We start from the raw sequence: 26798 nt of genomic DNA, 5'->3' as shown, positions 1-26798 counted from the left end.
GTTATAAAAGTTCACCATGCCCAGGAATTCCTGCAGCGACCGTACAGTGCGGGGGCGGGGGAACATGGTGACAGCCTCAACCCTGGCAGGGAGGGGAACGGCCCCCTGTGGAGTGATGTGGTGCCCGAGGAAGGTGATGGACGACTCCCCGAACTGACACTTAGCTGGGTTGATGATGAGGCCGTGTTCGCTGAGCCTGTCGAACAGCTGTGTGAGGTGCGTCATGTGTTCCTCCGCCGACGCGCTGGCCACGAGGATGTCGTCTAAGTACACAAACAAAAATGGCATGTCGCGGAGCACAGAATCCATAAGGCGCTGAAACGTCTGCGCCGCCCCTTTAAGGCCGAAAGGCATACGTAAAAACTCAAAGAGCCCAAAGGGTGTGATGACAGCCGTTTTTGGGACATCCAGTGGGTGGACCGGCACTTGGTGATACCCCCGCACTAAGTCGATTAGTCGAATAGATGGCAGCGCCCGCCAGGTGGGTAGAGAAATCTTGTATGTGCGGTATGGGGTACCGGTCGGGGGTCGTGGCATTGTTTAGGCGACGGTAGTCCCCGCACGGGCGCCAACCCCCGTTGGCCTTAGTAACCATGTGAAGAGGGGAAGCCCACGGGCTGTCAGAACGGCGGACAATGCCGAGGCGCTCCATAGTCGAAAACTCCTCCCTGGCTATTGCGAGCTTGGCCGAGTCGAGGCGTCGGGCCCGGGCGTAAACTGGGGGCCCCACTGTGGTGATATGATGTTCCACGCCGTGCTTGGCCACCGCCGAGGAGAAGGTGGGTGTGGTCAGCTCGGGGAAATTTGCGAGCAGGCGTTGGTATGGATCCCCGGTGGAGAGTGTGTTAGCGAGGCACAGCGCTCCAGCGCCCCCAAGCGTGCAGGGGTATGACGCAAAAGAGACGGCATCAATCACGCGACAGTTTTTAACATCCACCAGCAGGTTGAAAGCACAGAGGAAATCCGCACCTAGGAGCGGGGTGGATACAGCAGCCATCACAAAGTCCCAGCCGAAACGTCGGCCGCCAAAACACACGTCCACATGTCTGATACCGTACGTCCGAATGGACGTGCCGTTGGCGGCGTCCATCTGGGGGCCGTGACTGTCGGTCATCGTGTCCACAGCTTGTGCTGGTAGTATGCTGCGTTGAGCGCCAGAGTCAACCAGCAGCCGCCGGCCCGACAAGGAGTCTCTGATGAACAACAGCTTGCAGTCACGGCCGGCGCCCATAGCCGTTAACAAGCGCCGGCCTTGGCGTTTCCCTGAACCCTGTAACTGCAGGGTTTGCGACACCGTTTTGCTTTTGCCCCAAACCTGGCATGGTAATAACAGAGCCCGTCGTCAGGTTGGCGGCGGGCTGTCACCGCAGCCGCGGTGTCCATATAGTCGTACACAGGTGGTGGTGGGGCGGTCTGGTGGGGTAGCAGGGCATGCACAAACTGTTGCCGGTTGGCCAGGGAAACCCTGTCTGCTTCAGCAGCCAGAGAACGGTAGTCCTTGGAGGCGGCGAGAGGAGAACTGGCCAGTGCAGTGCGTACAGGTGCGGGGAGCTGCCTTAGAAAAATGTGTGTGAAAAGAAAGGCCGGATCAGCCGATCCCAGCACAGACAGCATTTTTTCCATTAAATCAGACGGTTTGCCGTCGCCGAGGCCATTCAGGGACAGTAAACGGTCTGCCTTCTCCAGCTCCGACAGTTCAAATAGTTTCAGGAGGAATGTCTTTATAGCATCGTACTTGCCAGCAGCTGGCGGAGCTTCCAACAGTGTCATTGCTCGCGCCGTTGTCGATGCGTCTAACGCCGCCACCACGTGGAAGTACTGCGTTGCATCCTGCGTTATCCCTCTCAGCTGGAACTGGGCTTCCACATGTTGAAACCACGGCCGTGGATTATGCTGCCAAAAGTCGGGTAGCTTCACAGTAGCGGTGTAAATGCTAGCGTTAGCAATAGCCATGTTAGCACCGGCGTCGTCGTTGTCAAACATACTCGTATTAGTTGTTCGATCACGTCGGGGTCACCAATGTGGAGTTAGAAAACAACGAGACAGGAGACGTGAGAGTAGACGTAGTCGAGGTAGTTTACTAGCTCCAACTTTACATGTCATATATTCGACAACGACACTGAACTCTCTGGACCGGAAGCGGAAGTGCATTCTCTCTTAGGTGAATGTCTCTAGTTATATAGATGTGGGTCACCACAATTATATATATATATAAGTACACGGAGACGAGGATGCGGCACAAGTCTGATCTTTACTGACGGAGACGTCACACACTACTAGGCTCGACCAGTGTATTACAGAACTCAGTAGTGGTGACAGTCCAACACAATCGAGCACCGAGTGCTCGATCCAATACGCCACAGCCGCCCACTAAGGAGAGCAGTAGAAGGGAGAAGTAAGAAAATGACGTAAAAAAGCAGTGAGGAAAATAATGAGAGCCGATGTAGACGGTTACTGAGCAGTCGTGTCGTTTCTGCTGTCTGATATGTGGATAAATAACATTGGCGGCCAGGATGGGATTCGAACCCACGCGTGCATAGCACAACGGATTGATGTTATATCTTGTAGTTAAACCGCCGCCCACTAGGGGGAGGAATGTTATTTATCCACATATCAAGACAGTAGAAACGACACGACTGCTCAGTAACCGTCGACATCAGCTCTCGTTATTTTCCTCACTGCTTTTTTACGTCATTTCTTACTTCTCCCTTCTATTGCCCACTCTCCTTGTGGGCGGCGGACTAACTACAAGATACAACATTCAGGGAGTAATTGTGAATGTAGGATGCAGCATACAACCTAAGGCCCTTGTCCAATTTGCTGGTTGGTGTTGGTGTTGTTTGCTGTCAAATTCTGTGGACATCTGTTACTTTGAGCTTCGGGAGCCCCCACAAAGAACGGGTGTAAAACAGTGCCACCGATAGACTGGAAACACACAAGCAGTATTAGGTAGAATGCGGAAATGATTGCACAAAGAGCGTATTAAAAAAATATTTCAGGGAAAATAATGAAATAAGAAATTTGGCTTGGCTACTAATGCACTTTGCCACAGTGCACACATTGTTCAGGAATGGTTTTAGGACCATGATGAAGTGTTCAAGGTGTTGGTGTTGGCCACCAAATGCTCCAAATCTCAATCCGATTGAATGTCTGTGGGATTTGCTGGACCGATAAATCCAGTCCATGGCGGCTACACCTCGCAATTTACAGGATTTGTAGGCTCTGTTGCTAATGTTTTGGTGCCAGATACTACAGGACACCTCCAGGGGTCTTGTGGAGTCCATGCCTCGACGGGTTGGCGCTGTTTTAGCGGCACACGGAGGACCAACAGCATATTGGACAGGTGGTCATAATGTTTTGGCTCCTCAGAGAGAGAGAGAGAGAGAGAGAGAGAGAGAGAGAGAGAGAGAGAGAGAGAGAGAGAGAGAGAGAGAGAGAGAGAGCGAGCGAGAGAGCGAGAGAGAGAGAGGCTGATTTTGTCATCCAATTCAAAGTGTATTTGGTGATGAATTACTGGGTGATGAATTTTCCGTTGAAAAGGCATCCATAAAATCGTTTATGTATAGGCATTGATTTTCTTAATTTATTGATAAGAGTTAAGTCAGATCTCCATTGTAATGTGCTGGGTCTTAGCACTACTTCAGAGGCTGAGGAACATACCATGTGCTGCAATAATGTGAGTTGAAGTCTGGTCTCTAACATTTGTCACATACCCCCCATCCCCTATAGTTCTCATCACCCTATACTCTCGGTTAATGAATAAAAACTAGATATATTAAGTTATATAAGGCAAATTTTAATTGAAGTATCAAATCTCTATAGCCTCTGTCTTTATCACAGAAAGTTGAATCACTTTCTGTGATTTTCATACCTGGATGGATTATTGAACATGCATAAAGACATTGTGTCTTTATCATTTCCGCCAGTTTTGTACACTTCATTTTCATCTCCACCAACCTAAGTGCTAAGGCATAAGGATTTGTGATATCCCTTCAAATGCTTTTTTGTAAAATGTTCATTTTGCAAAAATTATAATCTTACAAGTTTGACTGTTCAATAAATAAATGGATTCATTGCTCACTTTGGGGTATGAAGCCTTAAAGGCAGACGATGATGAAACCATGACGGTACTGGCCCAACTCAATTCTATTGCCACTCCAAAGTATGCCTTTACATATGGCCCACAAATTAAATCTTTGTCCTGTGCCCGGACCAGTCCTGCCTGCCCCATTGTAGCACAGCCGCATATGTTCTACTGATCATTAGGTTGGCTAAAAATGAGACGGGGGCGGGAGTTTGGAGGGGAGCGCAGGGGACAGGGCAGGCGGACCAGCATGCAGCTGTCATTCTAGGGCTCGCTGGGTTGTGACTGTCATTTCCCCCTTAGGACTTGACTGGCAGAGGTAGGGGGAGATCATGAGTGGGAAAGCTTAGCTCATCGGACGAGGGAAAGAGGGGGGGGCACTCCGGCCAGCTTGCATGACAGGCCCTGATGCATACATTCAATCAGAAACGAAGCTGGAGAGAGCTTCCAAGACACTGGGAGTGAAGCGGAAAGTGCGTTCAAGAGCCAGAGACCTTGTTGCTTGGAGAAGTGACACTGCAAAGCCAACACAGGGGGGTGAGAAGTCGGACCAGCAGGGAAAAGGAGTAGGAAAATACAGAGGCCATCACATCCAAGAGGCAAGTCAAGGGAGCTGTTAATGCAACATGATCCAGTGGGTCTTGCCCTAAAAATACCTCGGGTAGGAGAGCGAACACCATCTCTATCTGCTCAGCTACTTTGTACTAAACAATTTATTTTTCTTCACTGGGCAGTGGTTGAGGTGACAAATTTGAAGAGAGCTCAGCCTTGTCCAAATTAATAATGGAATAATCAAATGTTGCTTTTCTTGTAAAGGAAACTTCTTGGATATCCACAGCTACTGCAGGTATATTCCAAAACATATGAACCATGTAATAATGATAGCAATATTCAAGTCTATCTGGGACATTTCTCATTAATTTGCTCAGAGATCACTCAAATGCCCTTATTGGATATAAAAACCTGCGTGGGGCACAGAATATTGAGAGAGGTCCCAGTCACTGCTGAAAATATACCTTGGTATACAGTTATAGAGGTTATAAGAGAACCAACCTAATCACAGCAACCATGAGAAAAGCTGAGGTGCAAATGACCCTGAAGAAAAGTGCCGATGAGGGAGTAGAACATGGGGCAGCACCCCCAAGCTCCATTATCCCTCCGAAACGGTCCAAGGCAAACTTGGACCAGCCAGTCCAGGATCTCAGCATGCCTGATTATCCCACCCCGAGCCCACCTGTGTTTGTTCGCAAAATGAGGAACGCTGCCGTAGGGACAGGCTGCGACATCCGTCTGAAGGTGTCCGTGGCAGGGAACCCCCAGCCCTCATTGTACTGGTATCACAACGATGACCTCCTCAATATGGATAACCAGGAATACGGAGGTCTTTGGATTAGGGACTGCAAGCCTAGTGATGCTGGCCTCTACACCTGCATCGCCAACAACCACCTGGGGGAGACGCGTAGCAGCGCTGTACTAGCTGTCTTGGATCTGGGTGAAGGTAATGTCATTTTAAAAAAATTATCAGTTTGGTACACTGACTTGGTTTCTGTTTTATGTCACTCAGATATTTTCATGCCATTTCCACCCAAATGAGAAAACGGCTGTTTTTACATTTGATTGAACTGGTAAGTAGTAGGTTGGGTAATTCATGAAGATGCTGATAAAATTCTGGTCCCAAATAAAACTCTAATAAAGGCATTAGCTTTTATGTAGCATACTGACTGTAAATGCCCATTGCTAGATTGCACTGCTTTTTAGTTTGGTTGGCCAGACATTAAGGGCTAACAGCCTGAGACCATCATGTAAGGTTTGCCACTTAATGTAGTTGAATTCTGTTGGGGAGACCCCCATTTTGATTTTTGAAATTATTTTTGTCTTCATTGCATTTTTGCATCTTTTGCAATCATCAGCACTGATCACAGTTTTGCACACCCAAATGCTTTGATCAGTAGATGCAACCACCTTGAAAAAATAATGAAGAAAATGCTCATATATTAAGCTGTCTGTCATTTTAATGCTCACATCAGTGCTTCTGTACAGAACATTATTGTTGACTAGAATCTCACCATTCACTGACTGACATGTCTTGTTGCCAAAAAATTTGCATTTTTATCTAAGGGTTTTAGCGGCCTACATAAACATCACAAACATATAAAGTATCGCTAACAGACTTTTGTTTAAGTGCCAAAAGTCATTTCGATATAGATAGGCTATATGTTTGTTGCAGATATGACTGTATGAACTAGAGCTGTGGAAAAAGGGAGCAAGGCATTGAAAAAGACCCCACACTGCTTTATATGACGTTACTGAGAACAAATTAAGATGTTAGTACCAGCAGCTTTCCCAACAAGCAGATAACATGTTAACATCCTTTAGTTGTGGTCAGCGCTAAAGAAAAAGGCAGTGGTTTGAATTTCCTTCATATCACTTCTTGGTTTGTATTTCATAGTGGGAAAGAATGAAAGTGATGAAAGGGACTGTGAAAGTGCACAAGATGATTGACAAGTTTATCAAGATTTGTTGCGTAAAGTTTTCAGAGCTCTTACCATGCACAGTAAGGGTCCATAATGTAATACATACATTGCATTATGAGAGGTGATAGTTTTGCAAATACATTTAAGAGTAAAAAAGGGGAAGGCTAGCTAGCATTAGCAAAAGCCAAAAGTCCAGCTGACATTGGATTGAGAGTCTTTTGTATAAGTAGACCACAGGATAAATAATTTTCAAATCACTTGGGTGTATTTCATTTAAAATCTTTCCTTGTAAGCTTTTTATAAAACTTTTAGGAAAACTTAAGCATTATTTGAATGCAAACATGAAGAGAATTTTCCTGGATATGATGCTTGGCATAATGATATCAAGAAGGTAAATTAAGCCCGCAACAATATGGAGATGTTGTTGTGTTTGAGCTATATTGGGTTTCACCTTATTTTGTTGTGATTTCATAAAATATTGAAAAGTATTTATTATCCGAGGATGTTGTAGTTGCTTTTCTTCTAATTGTCCATTTTCACCTTCGGTTTCATTCACCTTTCTACTTCTCTACTCTGAGCTGTGGTTCCCTCATTCAACTGCTAGTCTACAGCTGTCCCATCAGTCAATGCTGCTGCCTTTAGCCCCTCTCCGCCTTTCCCCCTGTGTCGGTGTCTCTCTGCCGACCCCCTCATCCACAGACTCTGCCTGGTTATTAATACTGTGGAATGTGCCAGGCCATAGATTTTTGTGATGTTAATAGGCCACAGTCTCTCCTGTTACATAGCAAGACATCACTGCTAATTTTAGTGTGGCCTCCTACGAAGGTTTTTTGTGTATGTTGGGTGGGTGGTGATGGTGGTGAGTGGGGGGGGGGGTGTCACAGAAAGACCTAAATTTGAACCAGCATCTCTTAATTGATCCTCAGGATTAAGATACCTGCTACTTAGTGTAATGTCATTCAACTTTCTAAATTCACGCCATGTAGTTCATCGTCTAACTATGGTTGCTCAAAGGGTTTTATGTCCCTTTGATTTTCTTTTTTTTATTCCATTTTATGTTCCAACAGCATTTGAAATGCATTTTGATGGGCAGGGTTTTTTTTTTTTTTTTTAGGCAAAATTTAATTTTGAGGTTGCTTAGAATGATTTTATTGTGACACACATTGTCACTTAATTTAATAATTTTCATTAAAATTACAATACAATTAAAATGAATAAATAATAAATAAATAAGAAAATTAAATTAAAAGTCCAATGACTGCTGGGATAGGCTCCAGCATCCCCGCGACCCTGAAAGCAGGATAAGCGGTTTGGATAATGGATGGATGGATTAAAATTACAATTTCCAGGCACACTATTTTAAAGATTCCCTTACACATGTGCAATAGCAACGTGTTGCTTTGAGGAGTTGTCTTAAGCCCAGCCATGTCACAAATATGCAATGGATCCTAATGCAAACTTCTAGACCCTAGTTTTGTGATTATAAGATTAATATCCACTTATTCTGGCCAGCGGGGTGACACTCGTGACAGTACAGACTTGCTCTATTTAGTCAGCAATATTTTGGTGCAAGCCTTGTCAGTGGTAGTTTTACTTATTGCATCAATTACATTAAAAAAAAACTGAAGAAAAAAAACCATTGGTTCATTCATATGTGGAAAATACACTTCATTTAACAAATGTAGTGGCTCAGCAAAGGAATACCCACAAACCGGTTATTCTTATACAAGCTGGACTTGTTCAGTCAGAGTACAAATATGACTCAAAATGATCAGTTTATTATGATTATAAAGGATGCTCTCCAGATTCATATTCTTTGGCCACAGAGGCACTACTGATACTGATGCTGTTTTTTTTCATTTTGTTTTTTATAAACAATGAATTCCAGCATGTAGAGGTCACAACTACCTAAATGTCGATACCACACTTTTTTTTGTAGAGCTTAGTTACTCAAGTGTTCTTTGATGCGATTAATCGTTCCAAGCCATATCTTAAAGTCAGCCATTTAACTGATAAGTAATGCTGCAGTAATTCACTACACTGTATGTTCATGACAATGCAGAAAGCCTCTTGCCTCGATCTGCTTGGGTCTCTGCATGCTTGGTGCTACTTCTGTTTTTGTGGATTGCTTCCTTATTATTTATGATATGGGTATCTTGTATTGACAAAAGTGCATGTGATGAAACAAGTGACGCTCTGCTTGAGCTTATTAAGCACAAAGCAGCCAAATCAGATGAATAGTAATGACAACTAGTTCACCCAGCATGAACTGTAGCCAGTAGACCACTAATAGTCTGATAAAATTAGACAGTGGTAGAAGGTAGAAGCAACATGCAGCCATATGGAATCCAAAAACAAATCGTGATGAATGTTATATTGATTGGGTTGGAGAGCCGCTCGAGACCTGTGCTTTTATTTTGAAATAGTAACATCCAAATTTATTGTCTGTAGTGAGATTGCAGAGTATCTGGACCCCTTGGGGAGATGTAATACCCCCGGCTTTAGATGATGTCGCTGAGCGGGGTAATGGCTCCTTTCCAAAAATTTGGATATTTTCCTCACCATGTCGCCTTCCTCTATGACCGTGGATCTAAGAGAACAGGTGGAGCTAAAATTACACCGTGGAAACCCCCTACATCGCCATTTTGTTTTTACCAAAAAGAACAACAAAATAACATCCCTAATGGACAGGAAGTCTGAAAGGAGAGCATATTTGTGATATTGCCATGGACAATAACTGGAGTATTACCTGTTCTCAGTCTATCCTTATTCCAGAAATCTTATACTTGGTGTACCATTGGGGGTATTTCTTCACCTGTTTTGACAATTTCTCTGACAGACAAGCTACTCTGGCTAGCAAGTACTTGTTTGATTCAAAAATAGGACTCAGATAAATACAACGTTATACATTACAATATGGTTAAGGATGTTATGATGTAAATGCTGTTATTTCAATTCCATGCTAACAGCAAATGTGCCCATGAGCAAAAGCCGCACATTCCAGACTGACATACATCACAGCACTGTTATCTTTCTAATAATATAGCATATATAGAGTATGTTTAACTTTTAAATATTTCAATATAATTTGATTTTGATAGCCCATGCAAAATGAAGAATTCCCCAGCCTGGATGTCACCTCTTGATGGATGACTAAAATTTGCTCCTCAGTAAGCACAGATGATAACACTGTGGCAAAATGGCATGAAAACAAGGACATAGATAGATAGGAACACAATACATGACAGAATATAATGAACAAAAGGTTGAAACTAGTATATGCAGAATAGCATTAGGAGAGATCTCTATTTGATGCTGACTTGCTTGTTATTTCTATATCTCAACATAAAAAGTGGAGGGCTGTTTGTCAGACAGCCAAACAGTATTTCCAGTTAAATAAAGATGCAACATCATAGGATTAATTTATTCTTTCTACTTCTAATCAGGGTTCTTCCACTCGGCACGTTCTCCTTTCTCAGAGCAAAGAGACTATTTTTTGCTCAAGCACTCACAGCAAGTTGGACTTTGATTTTTTTTTTTAATCATTACCACATGGTCCATTCTTGTAGTAACCATAATAATGAGTCAGCGAAAACTGTTCAATATATGAATTATCGGTAGGAGCAAGATATGAAGTATTTTGATTTTTTTTTACAACAAAGTGGGTAAAACTTGGAATTGTGATCTGCAAACGTTATTCCATAAAGGCATGAAAAATAATCAACATTTCTCAGACTTTCTTTGCTTGATGTGTAAAGCAATAAGTTGCCAACCTCAGAATAAGCTCTGTTGCTAAATAGGTTTAATTTTTTATTTTGCAGTTCTGCAAAACACATAGGTGCACTGCAACAGTTTTTGTATGATGACCTACTGACCCATGAATATTTTTTTAATGCATACAGATTGTTCCAGTTGTAATTTGTTCATCACTTTTATTGGTGCAACAGATTTTATTATGTTTTTAAAACTAGTGGGGTTATTGTTTGTTTGTTTGTTTGTTTGTTTGTTTTTTCCCCACACACTTTGCCATCATTGAAATTGTTCTTTCGCCATAAACCCTGTGACCTTTGAGAGAATGTCTTCTCAGATCAACGTTTGACACGATGTCCCTGGGTGGTCATATCATTTATCCACTCAGATTCTTGTTAGAAATAGGGTCAGGAGTAGGGTTAGGGTCATCAACATATCACATGTTGACCTGAGGACATCTCTCACAGGATGTACAAATAGAGTCTCAGTAAGGAAGACAGATATTAGACGTTCCTTATGTCCAGCCTTATGTTCCTTATGTCCAGCCTTATGTCCAGCCTTGCTGAGCACCGTGGTAATATTAACCCCACGTTCATATAAACGGTGGAGGCAATGGGGATGCCACACTGTAGGATGTTGATATGGCACATCACTGCCCACATGAGACAGAACAGCAGAGTCATTCGAAGTGTGACGGGCAGCGGGGAATTCCCGGGCCTCATGCCGTGATGGCACTGAACATAATGTGAGAGGAGGAGCAACTCACGAGAAAGAAAGGGGAACTGAGCAGCGAGTGGAGGGGGTTGGCAAAGCAAAGATTAACCATTTGGATGCATCATTACCTATCCACGCATCTAAACTTGTAGGTTTCATCATGTGAAAGTGGGGAAGTTGAGCCCCGATATTGACTGCAAAACAGAGGCTGTGGCAGTTAAATTTCAAACCAAATAACCAGCCTTCAAATATCAGTTGTGCATTTCAAAACAGGAATTGCACTCGTTGAGAACGAGTTAACAATGTGATTAATATGTGCAGAGTGTCGCTGTACTTTAAAATATTTGCTATGGACAGTAGTGAAAGATAAGTCTTCCCAATGCATTACCTGCTTGAGTGAAGCCATCATTTCTTTTCAGTGTCTGAGTAAATTCCACTCTCAGAATCCAGTAGGGCATGGCATGATGCTGTTTGAACTGAGATTTTTTTTCTCCTTTTTTTGTTGTTGTAAGCTTAGCAGGTTTTATTTATTGATTCACGTGGGCAAAGAAGAGAATTGGCAAGGAGGTGAAATGCAACATGTTTGCTGTCTTGCATTTTCCTTTTTCTCATGGGTAGAAATGACTGCTTTTAATGAACCGTTGAAAATATTAGCGTGTGATGAAATTTACAGTGAAGGTTCATGTGCCCACAATTTCCTATTGCGTGCAACAACAACAACAACAAAAAAAAGAAGCATGGAAAATTGTGAACATCATCTGTTCTGGGATAGAAATCATGATCAAAACACTAAATAAGAGCAATATTTTTCAGTGGAACAATCAACGAGTGTTGAAATTAAATTAAATATATTCTTTGAAAACAGAGGATGGCTAAAAATAACTATACTGTGTGCCCAGTTGCACATTTTCACAAATGACAGAGTGAATATTGTTAAGAGCATTGCGGAGGAGTGAGGAGGTTCCTTTAGCTGTTGCAACGAGCCCCCACCCCCCACCCCCACCCCGCACCCCGCACCCACTGCAAAAAAATACGGCTTATTACACCAGTTGAGGGATAAGACAGAAACACTCGTGGAGGAATTGGGGGGGGGGGATGTCAACCAATGCTTTGCAACACTGATCGCAAGAGGGGTGATTCACTCCCACTGGTTTCTCCGCCGAGCACTGCTCTGCCTGTGGCGTGGTACACAGCGGGGGAAGATGCTCTCTCTCTGCCGCTGGCTATTGTTTGGAGAGGGGGCTCCTGTATAGCGAATGATATTATGCTCCCATCCGATATGTGCATCCTGCCGATGCAGCATCCACTACACCTCTTCCAGAGCTGGAATACCTCAGAAGGATCAGACTGATGAGACCCCGAGCATAGGTGCAACTTCTTATGTAACAGATCGTTGAATTTTTTTTTTGGAGTGCTGCTTTTGATAGAGAATATTTCATCCGCATGTAAACAGATCAAATGCAGGGCAACCTAGAGTATAGCAACTTGATTCCCTAACATCCAAGTGAGACAGCGCTTGCTGATGTTTCGAGAAATTAGTTGATTGGTAGGCTAGTAGTTATGGTGTGGAATCCCCAGCACAGCCGAGAGGGTACCCTCCTCCATTGAACTCAAAAAAAAAAGGAAAAAAAGAAAAAGAAAATCCTAAAGTCATGGTCGAGGACTTTCCCACAGTGACCATGAAGAAATCCAGACTAAAGAAAAAGAAGCAAGTAAGTGCCATTTCATATCATCTCTGTCAGTTATCAGTCTCTCTTTTTGAATGTGTACAATGTTTTATTTACAATGCTGGCAGTAGCATGCTATGTTGGTAGTCCTCGCTATCGATATAGGTTACATGTTTTGCCCGTGCACCCTTCATTTGACCACTATGCTTTTCATTTAAAGATCAAATAAAATTTCCTTGGCCTATGTTAAACCAAAGTTTAGAAGAAAAAAAAAAACAAAAAACAAAACTGAGTAAAAAGCTCATCACCAAGCAGAGGCATCTAATGTGCATGAACCTACTCCAAAGAATTACAAGAGATTTCCATCATAGTACCAATCATGCCAAGATGATGTTACTCAGGATGCTGCTGCTTATGTAAAGGCTGAAAAGTGTTCCCAACCTGACGGTGTCTGTGCATAGTAAAGTTCAACATGAAAGACATTATTAAATACATTAAAAAAAAAAACAAACAAAAAAACACACACAGCAAAATTGGTTTGAGTGACTTAAGGCTAAAAAGTTCTTATTTGAAAAGGAAATTTAACATTTTTGAAAAGTACAAATAACGCATGAATAAATCAATTATGTAGTATGTGAAGAAAAAATAAAACTTACTTCCTTGTGCCTTTAAATGACTTCTCCAGAGGACAGAGAGGGCAAATCTAAGAAACCTGGGAAGTAGGCAACGATGGGTGAATCTCACTTTGGAAAACGTAATGGGAGCTTTGTAAGTTTCTTGCTAGGGAGGTGCGGAAGATGGGGAAGGTTCATGAGGCATGTTCCACAGTGTCCTAGGACTGCATGAGGCTGCTTTGTGGAGCTGTGCGTGCACACACACACACACATTTACCATGTCACCCTATACTTGTGGGGACCCCCTCATTGACTACATTTATTCCCTAGCCCTTAACCCTAACCTTAACCATCATAACTACATGCCTAACCTTAACCCTTACCCTAACCTTAACTTAATTCTAACTCTAACTTTAACCCTAAACCCAAGTCCCAACCCTAAAATAGACCCTTTCCCTCATGGGGACCCATAAAATGTCCCCGCAAGGTTGATTTCAAATCTGGCACACACACACTGCCTCATGCCATCACTCACATCACTCACATGCTACCACTGTCGTCATACCACCACCACTGCCATGCCATGCAAACTGATCAGGTGCTCCTTTGAATTCCCGAATTGCTCAATGTGCTGCACAATACTCGCAATAACTAGTGAGCATGTTAGCTTGTTGATGTGAGGCAACCGTGGCCTAAAGGTTAGAGGAGTGGGCTTGTCGCCGGTTCGATCCCTGGACCGGCAGGAAAATGTGGTTGGGGATACTGAATGACCGGCGCTCTCCCCTCCCTCAATACCCATGGCTGATGTGCCCTTGAGTAAAGCACTTAACCCCCAACCAACCAACTCAGTGGCCACCAGTAAAGACTGGTTGTACTGGGCAGCTGCCAGGTGTGAATGTGTGGAACAGTGTGAATGTGCAGGGCAATGCTGAAAAAGAGCACACATGCTCAGTGTACTACCCTGGATAAATAAAGTATAAAAAAAACAAACTCTGTGACATTTGATGAACTCAGTACTGCAATTGTAACCTAGACCTTGTAAATTACATAACGGTTTCAAATTTTAATCCAACTTTGTTTGTTTCTTTTTATCTCAAATATTCCTATCGTAACTTGCTGTTTGCACTATGCTGTTGTCTCCGCTTAATCCTTAATACTTTTTTAGTTTGTGCCTTATGTGTTTTTATGAGCCCTTATCAAGGACAATTTACTGTCGTGTCATGTGATAAACAATAAAGTTTTCTGAATGTGAAATCTCTTTTCTCTTCTCCTGCTAGAAAACTGGAATCTCTTGCAAAGCAACTGGTTCATCCATTCAACACGTGCCTGGATGTAAGAACAGGTTGATCAATAGATTTTTATTTTATTTCTGCATTTGATCATTGTGTGCCATGCTATTTGTAATTTGGGGCTGTAAACTGTACTTTAATAAAATGTTTAAGTTGCAACAAAATCTTGTGGATTGTCTGCTGAGTTCATCTTTTGGGGAACATTCACTTTGTAAAGATCTTTTTTATTACATACTATATCAGACCCATGACATAATTTACGATGCTCACTAATGAAGCATGTGTATTTATAGCAGCGACGTTAGGTATTTGTGCACCATTCATGGAACACGATTGCGTTCCATTGAATCCATTCAGTGGATGAATGTCAGTTTTAAACCTGTTTTCCAATAATGCTGTATAAATATTCATACTAGATGTGAGATGGAAGTGTTATCCACATTGACTTCATATGTAAATGTGTCAAGAATTCTATCACAAGCTTGTTACACGCAAGTCAGTTAAATCGCTTTTTAGAATTTTGCCGATTTGAAGAAATACTTCATTGTGTTTTACACAAATGATCAACAATGAAACACACGTACCTTGTACCTTGAATTTCTGCTTTTATGCTTCAGTAGTCTGTCTTTGCCACTGAGTTCACACACATTTGTCTCTCGCCCATGTTCACTGCTACCGATATTGACCTCCTTTTTGAACCACACTTTTAAGACATTATGCAAGCAGCTGGTGACAACTGTGTTCTTTGTCTATTAGATAACAACAAATAGACTTGGTTTTTGTTTCTCTAATTGGAAGCAGGGTGCTTTAAGCAAGTCCTCCCACAGCGAGGCAAACGTCTCATGAGAGCTGCTGGGATGCTGATGATTCAGTAGTGCTTACTATTCTGAGTTCCACCAATGACTTGACATAGTGCTGCCTTGCATCAGTCCAAGCAAAATGATCATATTTATTAGTTGGAACTTCTGTAGCTGGAACAATGTTACGAATATTAATTTTGCCTTATACTACCTTTCTGATGTTAATGCATACTTTTCATATTAGAATGCCTTCCTAATAACTAATCACTACAAGTCTCTCTGACACCCAATGCTTTCCTTGGCAACCCTCAGACACATTTAGCCAGCAATTCAGGGCAATTATGCATACCAGTTCTCGTTTTATAAATGGAAGGCAAACGTAATAGTTTTAAGATCTAAAAAAAAAGAAGAAAAAAAAGCCAATAATCCAGATCCTTCCTGATGGACTAGAATTCTTTTAAATGATAATAGATGGTCAAATTAAAAAAAAATCAATACGTTCTAATCCTTGTGAAATGCATCACATTCAGCGTCAGTAAGTACAGATCCAATTAACCAACCACATCAGCACCAACAACTGAAAAAGATTATGTATTCTATTGGTTTCTATAGTAACAGTGTTTTCTCTCTGCCTCCTCTGCTGCCACTATGGAAACATCCTTTTCAACTAGTGTAGGAAGACCAAAAATGGTAAAAAGCTGCTGTTTTGTTGACTCATGATGCTTTTTAACTTATTTTTAACTATTGTACCTTTTTGTTCAAATGTTAAATCCTAATCCTGCTTCTACCATTCATATTGTTTTATACTGTTTTTTGCATAATTCAACAGCTGACATTTCTGTCTGAAAAAAGGCATTTTTAATTCTTGTTGATAACTATGTTGTTTTTTTATTCTTTGAAAACTTCGGTTTTCAGACTCGGAGACTACAGAGGATGAAGACGGAGACCAGTTTGAGACCAAAGAAGATGATGGGGATCTTGAGGACCAGGGTGTGCATACAGGTATCCACTTTGTTTACAGTCCACATTTTCCCTAAACATATTTTTGAAGATACAGTTTATTATTCTATCAAACCTAGGAAGGTAAACTAATTTGAAAATATATTGTATTGACCATAACTATTCAAATTTCCTTCACTGCAAGTTCAAACATATCACATAGGCTCAGACCTAACTGAAATGTCCTTGGTCTGAATGTAGCTCAGGACCTGTGATGCATGTCAACCCCTCTCTCCTACCTGTTAGTCTAATTGTACTATCTGATAAAAAAAAGAAGCAAGCCTACCAAAACGTCATTGACATCATTATGACTCTAAATTAAATTGTAATTTAATGGTGAAAAACATGAGTATGTGTGACTATTTTATTAAATTTTCCATTGGTTTTGTATTGAATTTATCAGTGTATTTCAATCTTTGAAAATTTCCCATTGTGTTTCTTTTTCATGGGCTACAGCGATGAACAAGTCTGCAGATGATGATAATACAGCACAGGGATATGAAGATAATGCAACAAGGCAAGAAAACAACATGCAAACACTATGAAACCCAGAATTTCAAAAATACCTCAAAATGCTGATTGGTTAATCTTGTTCCAGGTTATCTATGTCAACTTTGTATTAACAACAACGATGAAGTAGTTTTATCACAGTTTGGGTTTTAAATGTTCTATTCTAGGAGTCAGTCAGATGATTTTTCAAGAGAATCTCCGCCGCAAGTCCTCCCACCCCCATCCCCAAGACTCATTAAACGACCCTCCATTTCTCCAATGCCAAGTCGATCTGGTTCAACTACACCACTCAGCATGCGTAAGAAAGTTGTTGCGCCAACTGACTACCAAGACACGGTACCTGCAGAGTATGAGGAAAAAGTCAAGCAGCCCAAACCCCTATCCCAAAGTAGCACCCAAGACTCCCGACCACAGACTCCAGTGAGTGAGTATTCCCGCAAAGAATTTTCAACCAGACCATCCCCTAAGCTTACCAGAGCAAGCTCTAAAGTTTTTGAGAAGGTTCGGGGCTTAGAAGAACGGAGACGCAGCCTTGAAATTCCCGAAGGCTCTATTTCTGGAAGATCCTGGGCAGGGTTCAATCGGGCCCCATCTGTCGACTCAGATGATGGAGGAAGCCGGTTGGGCATCTCTAGAGAAAGTTCAAGAGAAGATCTAAGGGAAGCTCTGAAAGAGGATGCTGCCGAACGAAGATCCATGTTCAGACAAAGGGCTGCTTCACTGGAGGAGAAGCCTCGCTATTCCCAGAAAGTCCAGGACATTGAGAACAAGTTCACGGAGGAGCTTCAACGCATTAAGAAACTTGTTGGAAAACCTCACATGAAGAAGTCTTTCTCAACAGAGCAGCTCACCCTGAGAGGCAGGCAGCGTCAACCATTCAGGAAACTTGAGCCAATTCCACCACAGGTTATCCAAAAGCTCCAGGAAAGGGAACATGCACAATGGGAAAAGGAACAGAGGGAAAAGAAACAATCAAAAGATAGCTCCCCACGAAAGCTACCACAGTTTGCCCCTCAGCAGCTAGTTGGGCAGCAGCTAACCCAGGAATCTTCTAAATCCCAACCCCAAGAACTAGCACGCACCTCAATAACAAATGTTATGGCCAGCAGTTTGGGAGAGGGAGCAGTCACCCCAGAGTCAATGCAGTTGTCGGATTTACCCGGACAACGATATGTGAGAGAAATAAGCAGAGCCAGTCCAGTAAGAGAACTCATTCAGAGATCATCATCACCAGTGACAACTCATCTACAAAGGGCAGAGTCACCAAGCCGAAACATTGTTGAGATGACATTACGCAAGGTTGAACGAAGACCACCGAGTCCTCTCGTACAACGAGTGTCTAGAATGCAGGAATCCCCACACATCCAAGAGTCTCCTGTGCAAACATCAACAAAGGATGAGACTTCAGGAAGAAAGACTCCAATAGAGGTAGCGTTACGGAAAGTAGAGAACAGACCAGAGAGTCCACTTGTGCAAAGAAAGCCCACCATTGTGCAAGAACTTCCAGCTCAACCCCCACTAAAATCCCCAAAACTGATTCCAGTTGCTCCAATGGAGGAGAAGATGGAAATCGAAAGTCCTGAGCCAGCATCTAAGCTAAGTATCCCCACCATTATTGTGGAAGATGAACAGAAGGATGAGGGTGTTCCCATGGTGACAAACAACACACAACAGATTACCAGGGCCAAAGACGGACAACCTCAGAAGACCAAAGGAAAGAATCGACGCACACGGCCCATGTCCCCAGAGTTAGGTTTGTGACTTTTCTGTCAATTATAATTTTCCAAAGTGGCTGCCTTGCTTGTTTTATCTTTAAAATACAATGACCTAGATATGGTTATTAAAGTGTATTTCTATGAATTCGTCATAAAATGTTCATTATGAAACTGTTTTTCTTTCTTTTGGGATACTACAGAGTCTTCTGATGATTCTTATGTGTCTGCGGGAGAGGATCCTATGGAGGCCCCTGTATTTGAATTCCCCCTGCAGGATACTGTAGCATATGCTGGAGTAGATGTACTACTGAAATGTATAATTGCTGGCACACCTCTGCCTGAGGGTAATCCTGTTCTACGTTGTGTTTCAATAATGAAAACCACGTATTTGCACTTGTCTTAGACCTAATATATTCAAGCAAGCTGATGTACATGTAGAGTTTCTTGTTAATGTCATTTTAATTTTAAAATGACTGTTTGTTGAATTTACTTGTCTATCATGTCTCCCTGCTCATTAAGTTACCTGGAAGAAAGACAATACCGTGATCACTGGCAGTGCAGATTTTGTGGTCAAGGTGGAGGGAGAGCGCCATAGTTTACTTATCAAATCAGCCAAACCAAGTGATGGTGGAAAATACTTTGTAACTGCTGTCAATGAGGTGGGCAAAGATACAAGCAGTGCCACCCTCATAATTAAAGGAGGTAAGCCTAAATGTTCAGATGTCTGATGAAAGTTTGGTTTCATTTCATATATTTGAAATCTTGGCTGGCTAAAACTGCTCTGTGTATAAAGGTTCTTTGAATACTTTTTGGTTGACATGTTGAAAACTTGCTCTGAGAATCAGAATATTACTTTCTGTGCTGCAGCTCTACTGTATGCGATCATAAATCCTGTCATAAATTCATGTGAATTTGATAACACCAAAGAGAATAAAGGAATATATTGTCCTTGAATATCAGAGGAAATATGCTTACATGCATAACATGGCAATTTGACTGTCATATTTGCAACAATATTTCCTCTTCCCAAACAAAACCAGTGAAATAACACCAGAAGAGTTACAGCACCTCACCTGGAATAGGGAAACCAGGGCCCCCTCCTGGAGCCAGAGCTGGGAAGGGAGCTTGCCGGCGAGCATCTGGTGGCTGGGCCTTGGCCCATAGGACCTGGTCGGGCCCAGCCCGAAAAAAAAACATGAAGCCACCACCCCGTGGACCTACCACATGTGGAGATGAGCATTGGGGTAGGGTGCAATACAGGCCAGGCGGCAGGCAAAGGCGGGGACCAGGGCGTGCCGACTTCCAGCATCACAGATTGGTCCTTGGGACGTGGAATGTCACCACTCTGGCAGGCAAGGAGCCTGAGCTGGTGTGGGAGGTGGAGCGGTACCAACTAGATATAGTTGGGCTCACCTCCACACATAGCATGGGCTCTGGTACCGAACTCCTGGAGAGGGGCTGCACTCATTACTGTTCCAGAGTTGGACAAGGTGACAGGTGCTGGGCGGGTGTAGGGATACTTACAAGTCCCCGGTTGAGCGCCGCAGTGTGGGAGTTCTCCTCGGGGAATGAGAGGGTCGCTTTTATACGACTGCGAGTCGCTGGGAGTAAAGCTCTGACTGTTGTTTGTGCTTATGCACCGAATATCAGTTTGGAGTATCTGGCCTTCTTGGAGTCTCTGGGTGGTATCCTGGAGAGGGCTCCACCTTGGGACTCTATAGTTCTGCTGGGGGACTTCAACGCTCAGGTGGGCAATGATGGAGACACCTGGAGGGGTGTTACTGGGAGGAACGGCCTCCCTGATCTGAACCCGAGTGGTGCCTTGTTATTGGGCTTCTGTGCGAGTCATGGATTGGCCATAACAAACACCATGGTGAGTTGGATCAGATGGCGGGGAGGGCTGCCAGACAGACCTGGCAAACACAAACGTGTAGTGAGGGTGAACTGGGAATGCCTGGCAGAGGCCCCTGTCCATGAGGTCTTCAACTCTCACCTCCGGAAGAAGTTCTTGTGTATACCGAGGGAGGCTGGGGACATGGAGTCTGAGTGGGCCATGTTCAAAGCCTCTATTGCAGATGCGGCAGGCAGGAGCTGTGGTCATAAGGTCATCAATGCCTGTTGAGGCACCAACCTATGAACCTGCTGGTGGACACCGGCAGTGAGGGAAGCTGTCAGGCTGAAGAAGGAGGCCTTTCGGACTTGGTTGGCCCGGGGGTCTCCTGAAGCAGCAGACAGGTACCGGGAGGCCAGAAGGGCTGCTGCTTTGGCAGTCGTGGAAGTAAAAACTCAGGTGTGGGAGGAGTTCGACGAGGCTATGGAGGAGGACTTTTGGTTGGCCTCAAGAAAGTTCTGGCAAGCCATCCGGTGACTCAGGAAGGGGAAGCAGGGCTTGACTCAGGCTGTGTTCAGCCGGGGAGGGGAACTGTTGACCTGGACTGGGGATGTTGTCGAGCAGTGGAAAGAACACTTTGAGGAGCTCCTGAACCGGGCGCCGGGTGTGGATGAGATTTGCCCTGAGATGCTGAAGGCTCTGGACATTGTTGGGCTGTCTTGGTTGACACGCCTCTTCAGTGTTGTGTGGAGGTCAGGGACAGTACCTGCGGAGTGACAGACTGAGGGTGTGTTCCAATTATCGAGGCATCACATTGCTCAGCCTCCGTGGGAAAGTCTACTCTAGGGTGCTGGAAAGGAGGCTCTGACTGATTGCCGAACCTCGGATCCAGGAAGAACAATGCGGATTCCGTCCTGGCCATGGAACAATAGTCCAACTCTTTACCCTTGCAGAAGTGCTGAGGGGGGCATGGGAGTTTGACCAGCCAGTCTATATGTTTTTTGTGGATTTGGAGGAGGCTTATGACTGCATACCCTGGGGCACTCTGTGGGGGGTACTGTGGGAGTATGGGGTACCGGGGCAGTTGCCACAAGCCATCCGGTCCTTGTATAACCAAAGTGAGACCTATGTCCACATTCCCGGCACAAAGTCAAACACGTTTTCGGTGGGTGTCAGACTCCACCAAGGTTGTCCCTTGTCTCTGATTCTGTTTGTGATATTCATGGACAGGATCTCAAGGCGCAGCTAAGGTGAGGAGTTTGTCCATTTTGAGAACCTCGGAATTGCAACTCTGCTCTTCGAAGATGATGTGGTTTTGTTGGCTTCATCAGAACGCGACCTCCGGCACGCACTGGGGCGGCTTGCAGCTGAGTGTGAAATGGCTGGGATGAGAGTCAGCACCTCCAAGTCTGAGGCCATGGTTCTCTACCGGAACATGGTGGATTGCTCCCTCTGGGTTGGGGATGAGTTGTTGCCTCAAGTGAAGGAGTTCAAGTATCTCGGGGTCTTATTCATGAATGAGAGTAGAATGGAGCGGGAGGTTGTCAGGTGGATCGGTGCAGCATCAGCAGTAATGCGGACGTTGTATCGGACCGTTGTGGTGAAGAGAGAGCTGAGCCGGGAGGCAAAGCTGTCAATTTACCTGTCAATCTTTGTTCCAACCCTAACCTATGGCCATTAGCCTTGGGTAGTGACCGAAAAGGTGACATCACGGATACAAGCGATTGAAATGTGTTTCCTCTGTAGGGTGTCTGAGCTCAGCCTTAAAGATAGGGTGAGGAGCTCAGACATCCGGAGGGAACTTGGAGTAGAGCCGCTGCTCCTTCACATCAAAAGGAGCCAGGTGAGGTGGTTCGGGCATATGCCCCCTGGGTGCCTTCCTTTCAGAGGTTTACCGGGCACGGCCAACTGGGAGGAGACCCTGGTGTAGGCCCAGAACCTGCTGGCGGGACTACATGTCCAGTCTGGCCTGGGAACGCCTTGGGATCCCCCAGGAGGAGCTGGAGGGTGTTGCTGGGGAGAGGGATGTCTGGAGTTCCCTACATAGCTTGCTGCCACCGCGACCCTACCTCAGAGAAGCGGCTGAAGATGAATGAATGAATGAATGAATATTTCTTCTAATCTGATCTAATAAGGTTTCAAGTCATGTAGGGTGACATGTCCCCCTTCCTACTAAACTCAGATGATCTCAAACATAAGTATTAACAGAGTACTTTCATAATATAATCTGTCAGCATTAAAATACAAGGCCTATATTTGCCATGGATATGTTGACCTGAATATTTACAATCTAAAGAATTAGCCTTTTAAAATGTTGGTTTTGATATGAAAATATTTTATTTCCAAACAAAAAAATGTGTATATACATTTCTTTGGTATTTTTTTACAGTGCTTCGGATTCCCCTGCCTTTCCTTTTTCATTACCTCTCAGCAAATTCTGTGTGCCATACATTGCAGTTGAACAACCTCGCATATAGTTACCATAGCAACTCAGAGGCTAAATCAAACCTATAAATTGCCCACCAAGGCACACTCAGTGTGAATCCACTCAATGTGAATAGACTATTGTTTGGATATCATTCTTCAGGTCATACGTTTTAATTAGAATTTAAGTGTGATGCTGCTTGTTTTTAATATGCAATCTCACCTCTACTGTACTATCAATGTGAATTAAGTTTAGAAGTGGAATGTGTTATACGTGCAATGAAGGGAGGGGTTTGTAGACAGGCTTAGGAAGGGTCCTTATCAAACAGCCAGTCTTCAGGTATTGTAAATGCTTAAAACTGTAATCAAGAACATAATATACATATATATTAGGGGTGGCACAGTGGCCCAGTGGTTAGCGCTGTTGTCTCACAGCAAGAAGGTCCTGGGTTCAAACCCCAGGCCATCCAGGTCCTTTCTGTGTGGAGTTTGCATGTTCTCCCCGTGTCTGCATGGGTTTCCTCTGGGTGCTCTGGTTTCCTCCCACCATCAAAAGACATGCATGTTAGGGTTAATACTCCTGCCTGTGCCCCTGTGCAAGGCAATGGAAAGAAGAACTGCAGCTGCCCACTGCTCCTATACAATAGAATGGGTTAAATGCGAAGGACAGATTTGTTGTAAGAATACAATTTTTTGTAAGAATGCAATGACAAGATAAAGTGCCTTTCTTTCTTCTTCTTCACATTATTCAAACCCATTAACATAATCCATAATTTCTTTTCCTGCCACAAAAAAGCACATGCAAATAAGATAGCAATATGTCCTTATTAAATTAAAAGAAACCTTTAAAAGAGTTACAATAACTGTTTATACATTTTGAAATAATTGTTTATCATGGTTATAGGGGCCAATATAAGTGTCACATATTTCACATGTAGTTTGTCATGTTCCGCTAAATACATTTGTGAATTATCTAACAGTGAACAACTTCTTGTACGGGATCTTTCTTACGCCTATGAGTGGTACAGACTAAACCTGCTAGTCTGATAATGTTAGAGAAGCAGAATCTAAGTTGTGATGGATTACTTGCATTCACAGAAAATATTTGCACAGTTCAGTCAAATTGATGTTTTAAATGTGTGAGCCAAGTGTTTTGACAACTGACACATGCAGGATGGGTAACTGCGAACCTCATAGCTTTTACTCTTACAATACCCTATCCTAATATAGTTTCGCTCATTTGAAAGATTTTGTGCAGGAGCCAAAGGGTAACCTGGGTGTGCCAATGGATATTAGCAGCCCGATCACATCTGATGAGGAGTATCTTAGTCCCCTGGAGGAAGGCATGGATTTTGGAGGGCCAGAGCCCAGAAAGATTACCGACATACGATTCAAGGAGCCTCCTTCATTCCTGGTGAGACATTATTGAGCTCGATGTTGCTTTGTCTTATATCTGTGTAGTTAATGTTCCTTCTTCGAGTAGAAAATGTGTGTCTTTAACATTTACACTTGCTCAACTACATTTTGAATAACCAATTGAAAAATATTGCATGATGGTGAAACTTACTATTATGTGTTATGTATGCTAGTGAGTCTGTTGATCTTGATTTTACTGTGTGCATTAAACTGTATGCATTACTGTTATCATTGTGTGGATTCCCTCACTCCATCAACACATCTATTAAACGCAAATTATAATGAGTATAATGCATCTTGCAGCCCTTAACTCCCATTACATCTCATACAGGTAACTATGAGTGATCAAGCAGTCATTGAAGGGCAGGAAGTCAACATGTCTGTCCGAATAAGTGGACAACCCAAACCCCTGCTCTATTGGTAGGTTTCCTCACATCATTCACCCCTTCAGCTCACCACTGTGTGATTTATTATACTGTATGTACCAAAATAACTACATGGGATAAGGAAAAGACTTTCAAAGAATTAAAAAACCTTAGTGAGCGTGGGTACTTTGCACTTTGTTTTTAGAGCTTGCTGCTTTGTTCTATCTGCCAAAGGATGTGTTGGTAGCCTAAAGGTGATAAAGCCCTGTTGTCACTGGACAAGTTTCTGGAAGGCTAGCAAAATGTGATTAGGTAATGTGAAGTGGTATCACCTATCTAAATTAAACTGAGGTGCCCTTGATCAAAATGCCAACCATCCCTCTGAAGAGCTGCAGTACAAGTACAAAACTCTGTAACTGTGAAGTATATTAAATATGATAAAACGTAATATGATAATAAATATGATGTTAAATTTGATAAAAAAGCCAGAAGAGCATTTTTATGCTCTGTCATCTGGGGGGTTATTGAACACGGGGATGTTCAAAGGAGGATACAGGATGGTTTTCTCTATAGGCTATATGTTGATTTCTTCCCCCCAGAAAACAGCAATTCTTTGTTCACTTTTTCAGGCTTAGGGACAGGGTAACGGTAAAAACAGGCCCACGTCACATCGTGCGGGAGACAGAGAGCGGCTCTTTTGAAATGGTCATCAAATCGGCGGTGCGGTCGGACTCAGGGGTGTACATCTGTAAGATCATCAATGAGTATGGGACAAAGCAGTGCGAAGGAAAGCTGGTGGTAAAAGGTACGCTGCCTTTCAGTTGAACCGGTGGTTGATGGCCCTTCGGCCACACAAAAAGAGATTAGGACAAACCCACATGCAAACGAAATTCCTCAGCTGATGATGAAAGGCATAGCTTGTGTGTATTTGTTGAAAGCATCTAGCCCTGTCCTTCCTAAGGAGTTTACTTTTGGTTCGTTTACCATTCATACATCATTCAAGTATTTGAGTATGCCTAACTCACAGCACAGCCATTTCAGATATCACTATTTAGGGATCCTCACAAAATCACTCTAAAATTACCCCCCCTCCCCAGCATCACCCGTTGAGCCAGGCTTGGCAGTCATCCGTCCAGTCAAAGACATCACTGCCAAAGCTGGAGAGACAGTTCTTTTTGAGTGCCATGTGATCGGACCCAAGGACACGGATGTGGATTGGCTGGCAGATGGGAAACTTATCCAACCTGCGCTGCTCAACTGTAAGATGCACTTCGATGGAAGGAAGTGCCGTCTGCTGCTCAACTCTGTGCATGAGGATGACAGTGGGACTTACATGTGCAAGCTGAGTACAGCTAAAGGTGTGTTAAACCCACGCTGTCCCTAAAATTATAACAGAATCAAATAAACTGGTCAAACAACATCTGCAGTATTTGAAATTGGTAATCTAAATCATGTCTGTCTCTCTCTCTATCACTCTATCTATCTATCTATCTTGGTGCTTTAGAGGAGGTAACCTCATGTGGCCAGCTCAAAGTCATCCCCTCTGTTGAACCACTCTTCACCCGCAAGCTGGATGTCCTGGAAGTGATTGAGGGGCGTAACGCTCGTTTTGACTGCAAAGTCAGTGGTACACCACCTCCCCGAGTCACCTGGAGCCACTTTGGTGGGTCTATATCTAATAGTTTTCACACATTACATATGACACAGCAGTGGCAATGGCTTTGACCTTAACTCTTATCAGAGTTAATCTGATAAGGACAAGCCTTTTCCTTGTACATGGGATAAGAGAGCATACCATAGGTTTGTTTATACAGTGAAGAAACACCTTGATTAGAGTGAGGGCCAAGTGTATATACAGCATTGTGAAAAAGTATTTGCCCCCCCCCCCCTGCTGATTTACTCTATTTTTTATATTTGTCACATTTGTTTCAGATCTTCAAACAAAATGTAATATAAGATGAAGACACAAAAAACACAAAATTCAGTTTTTAAATGATAACTTCACTTATTTAAGGAAAAACTTTATCCAACACCAACTGACCCTGTGTGAAAAAGTAATTCTGCTCTCTATCAGAAAATGCTGAAGGAGAATATCCAGTCCTTGATCTGAGGCTGAAGCATAATTGGGTTAGGACAATGATCCAAA

The 26798-nt window shown here is 43.3% G+C and overlaps 1 protein-coding gene and 1 long non-coding RNA gene across 2 annotated transcripts in view; both read left to right on the top strand.

The window, feature by feature from the left end:
• The first annotated feature begins 5152 nt into the window (after positions 1 to 5152).
• spegb (striated muscle enriched protein kinase b) overlaps positions 5153 to 26798 on the top strand; it is a 49851-nt gene continuing 28205 nt past the window's right edge. The window contains exons 1-11 of the mRNA XM_056289728.1: positions 5153 to 5582; positions 16308 to 16394; positions 16848 to 16908; positions 17069 to 18654; positions 18817 to 18960; positions 19136 to 19318; positions 24119 to 24285; positions 24619 to 24707; positions 25282 to 25457; positions 25750 to 26010; positions 26157 to 26315. Of these exons, the coding sequence (XP_056145703.1) occupies positions 5153 to 5582; positions 16308 to 16394; positions 16848 to 16908; positions 17069 to 18654; positions 18817 to 18960; positions 19136 to 19318; positions 24119 to 24285; positions 24619 to 24707; positions 25282 to 25457; positions 25750 to 26010; positions 26157 to 26315 (3343 nt within the window). The remainder of the gene's footprint in view (positions 5583 to 16307; positions 16395 to 16847; positions 16909 to 17068; positions 18655 to 18816; positions 18961 to 19135; positions 19319 to 24118; positions 24286 to 24618; positions 24708 to 25281; positions 25458 to 25749; positions 26011 to 26156; positions 26316 to 26798) is intronic.
• On the top strand, positions 12330 to 14711 carry LOC130120912 (uncharacterized). The gene is made up of 3 exons (XR_008811017.1): positions 12330 to 12734; positions 13375 to 13457; positions 14581 to 14711. It is a non-coding gene; the product is annotated as an uncharacterized LOC130120912 (long non-coding RNA).

The sequence above is a fragment of the Lampris incognitus genome, chromosome 11, assembly GCF_029633865.1.
Source record: "Lampris incognitus isolate fLamInc1 chromosome 11, fLamInc1.hap2, whole genome shotgun sequence".
In the NCBI taxonomy this organism is placed as follows: domain Eukaryota; kingdom Metazoa; phylum Chordata; class Actinopteri; order Lampriformes; family Lampridae; genus Lampris; species Lampris incognitus.
The sequence above is the reverse complement of the archived record's forward strand: the minus strand, read 5'-3'. Positions and strand labels throughout refer to the sequence as shown.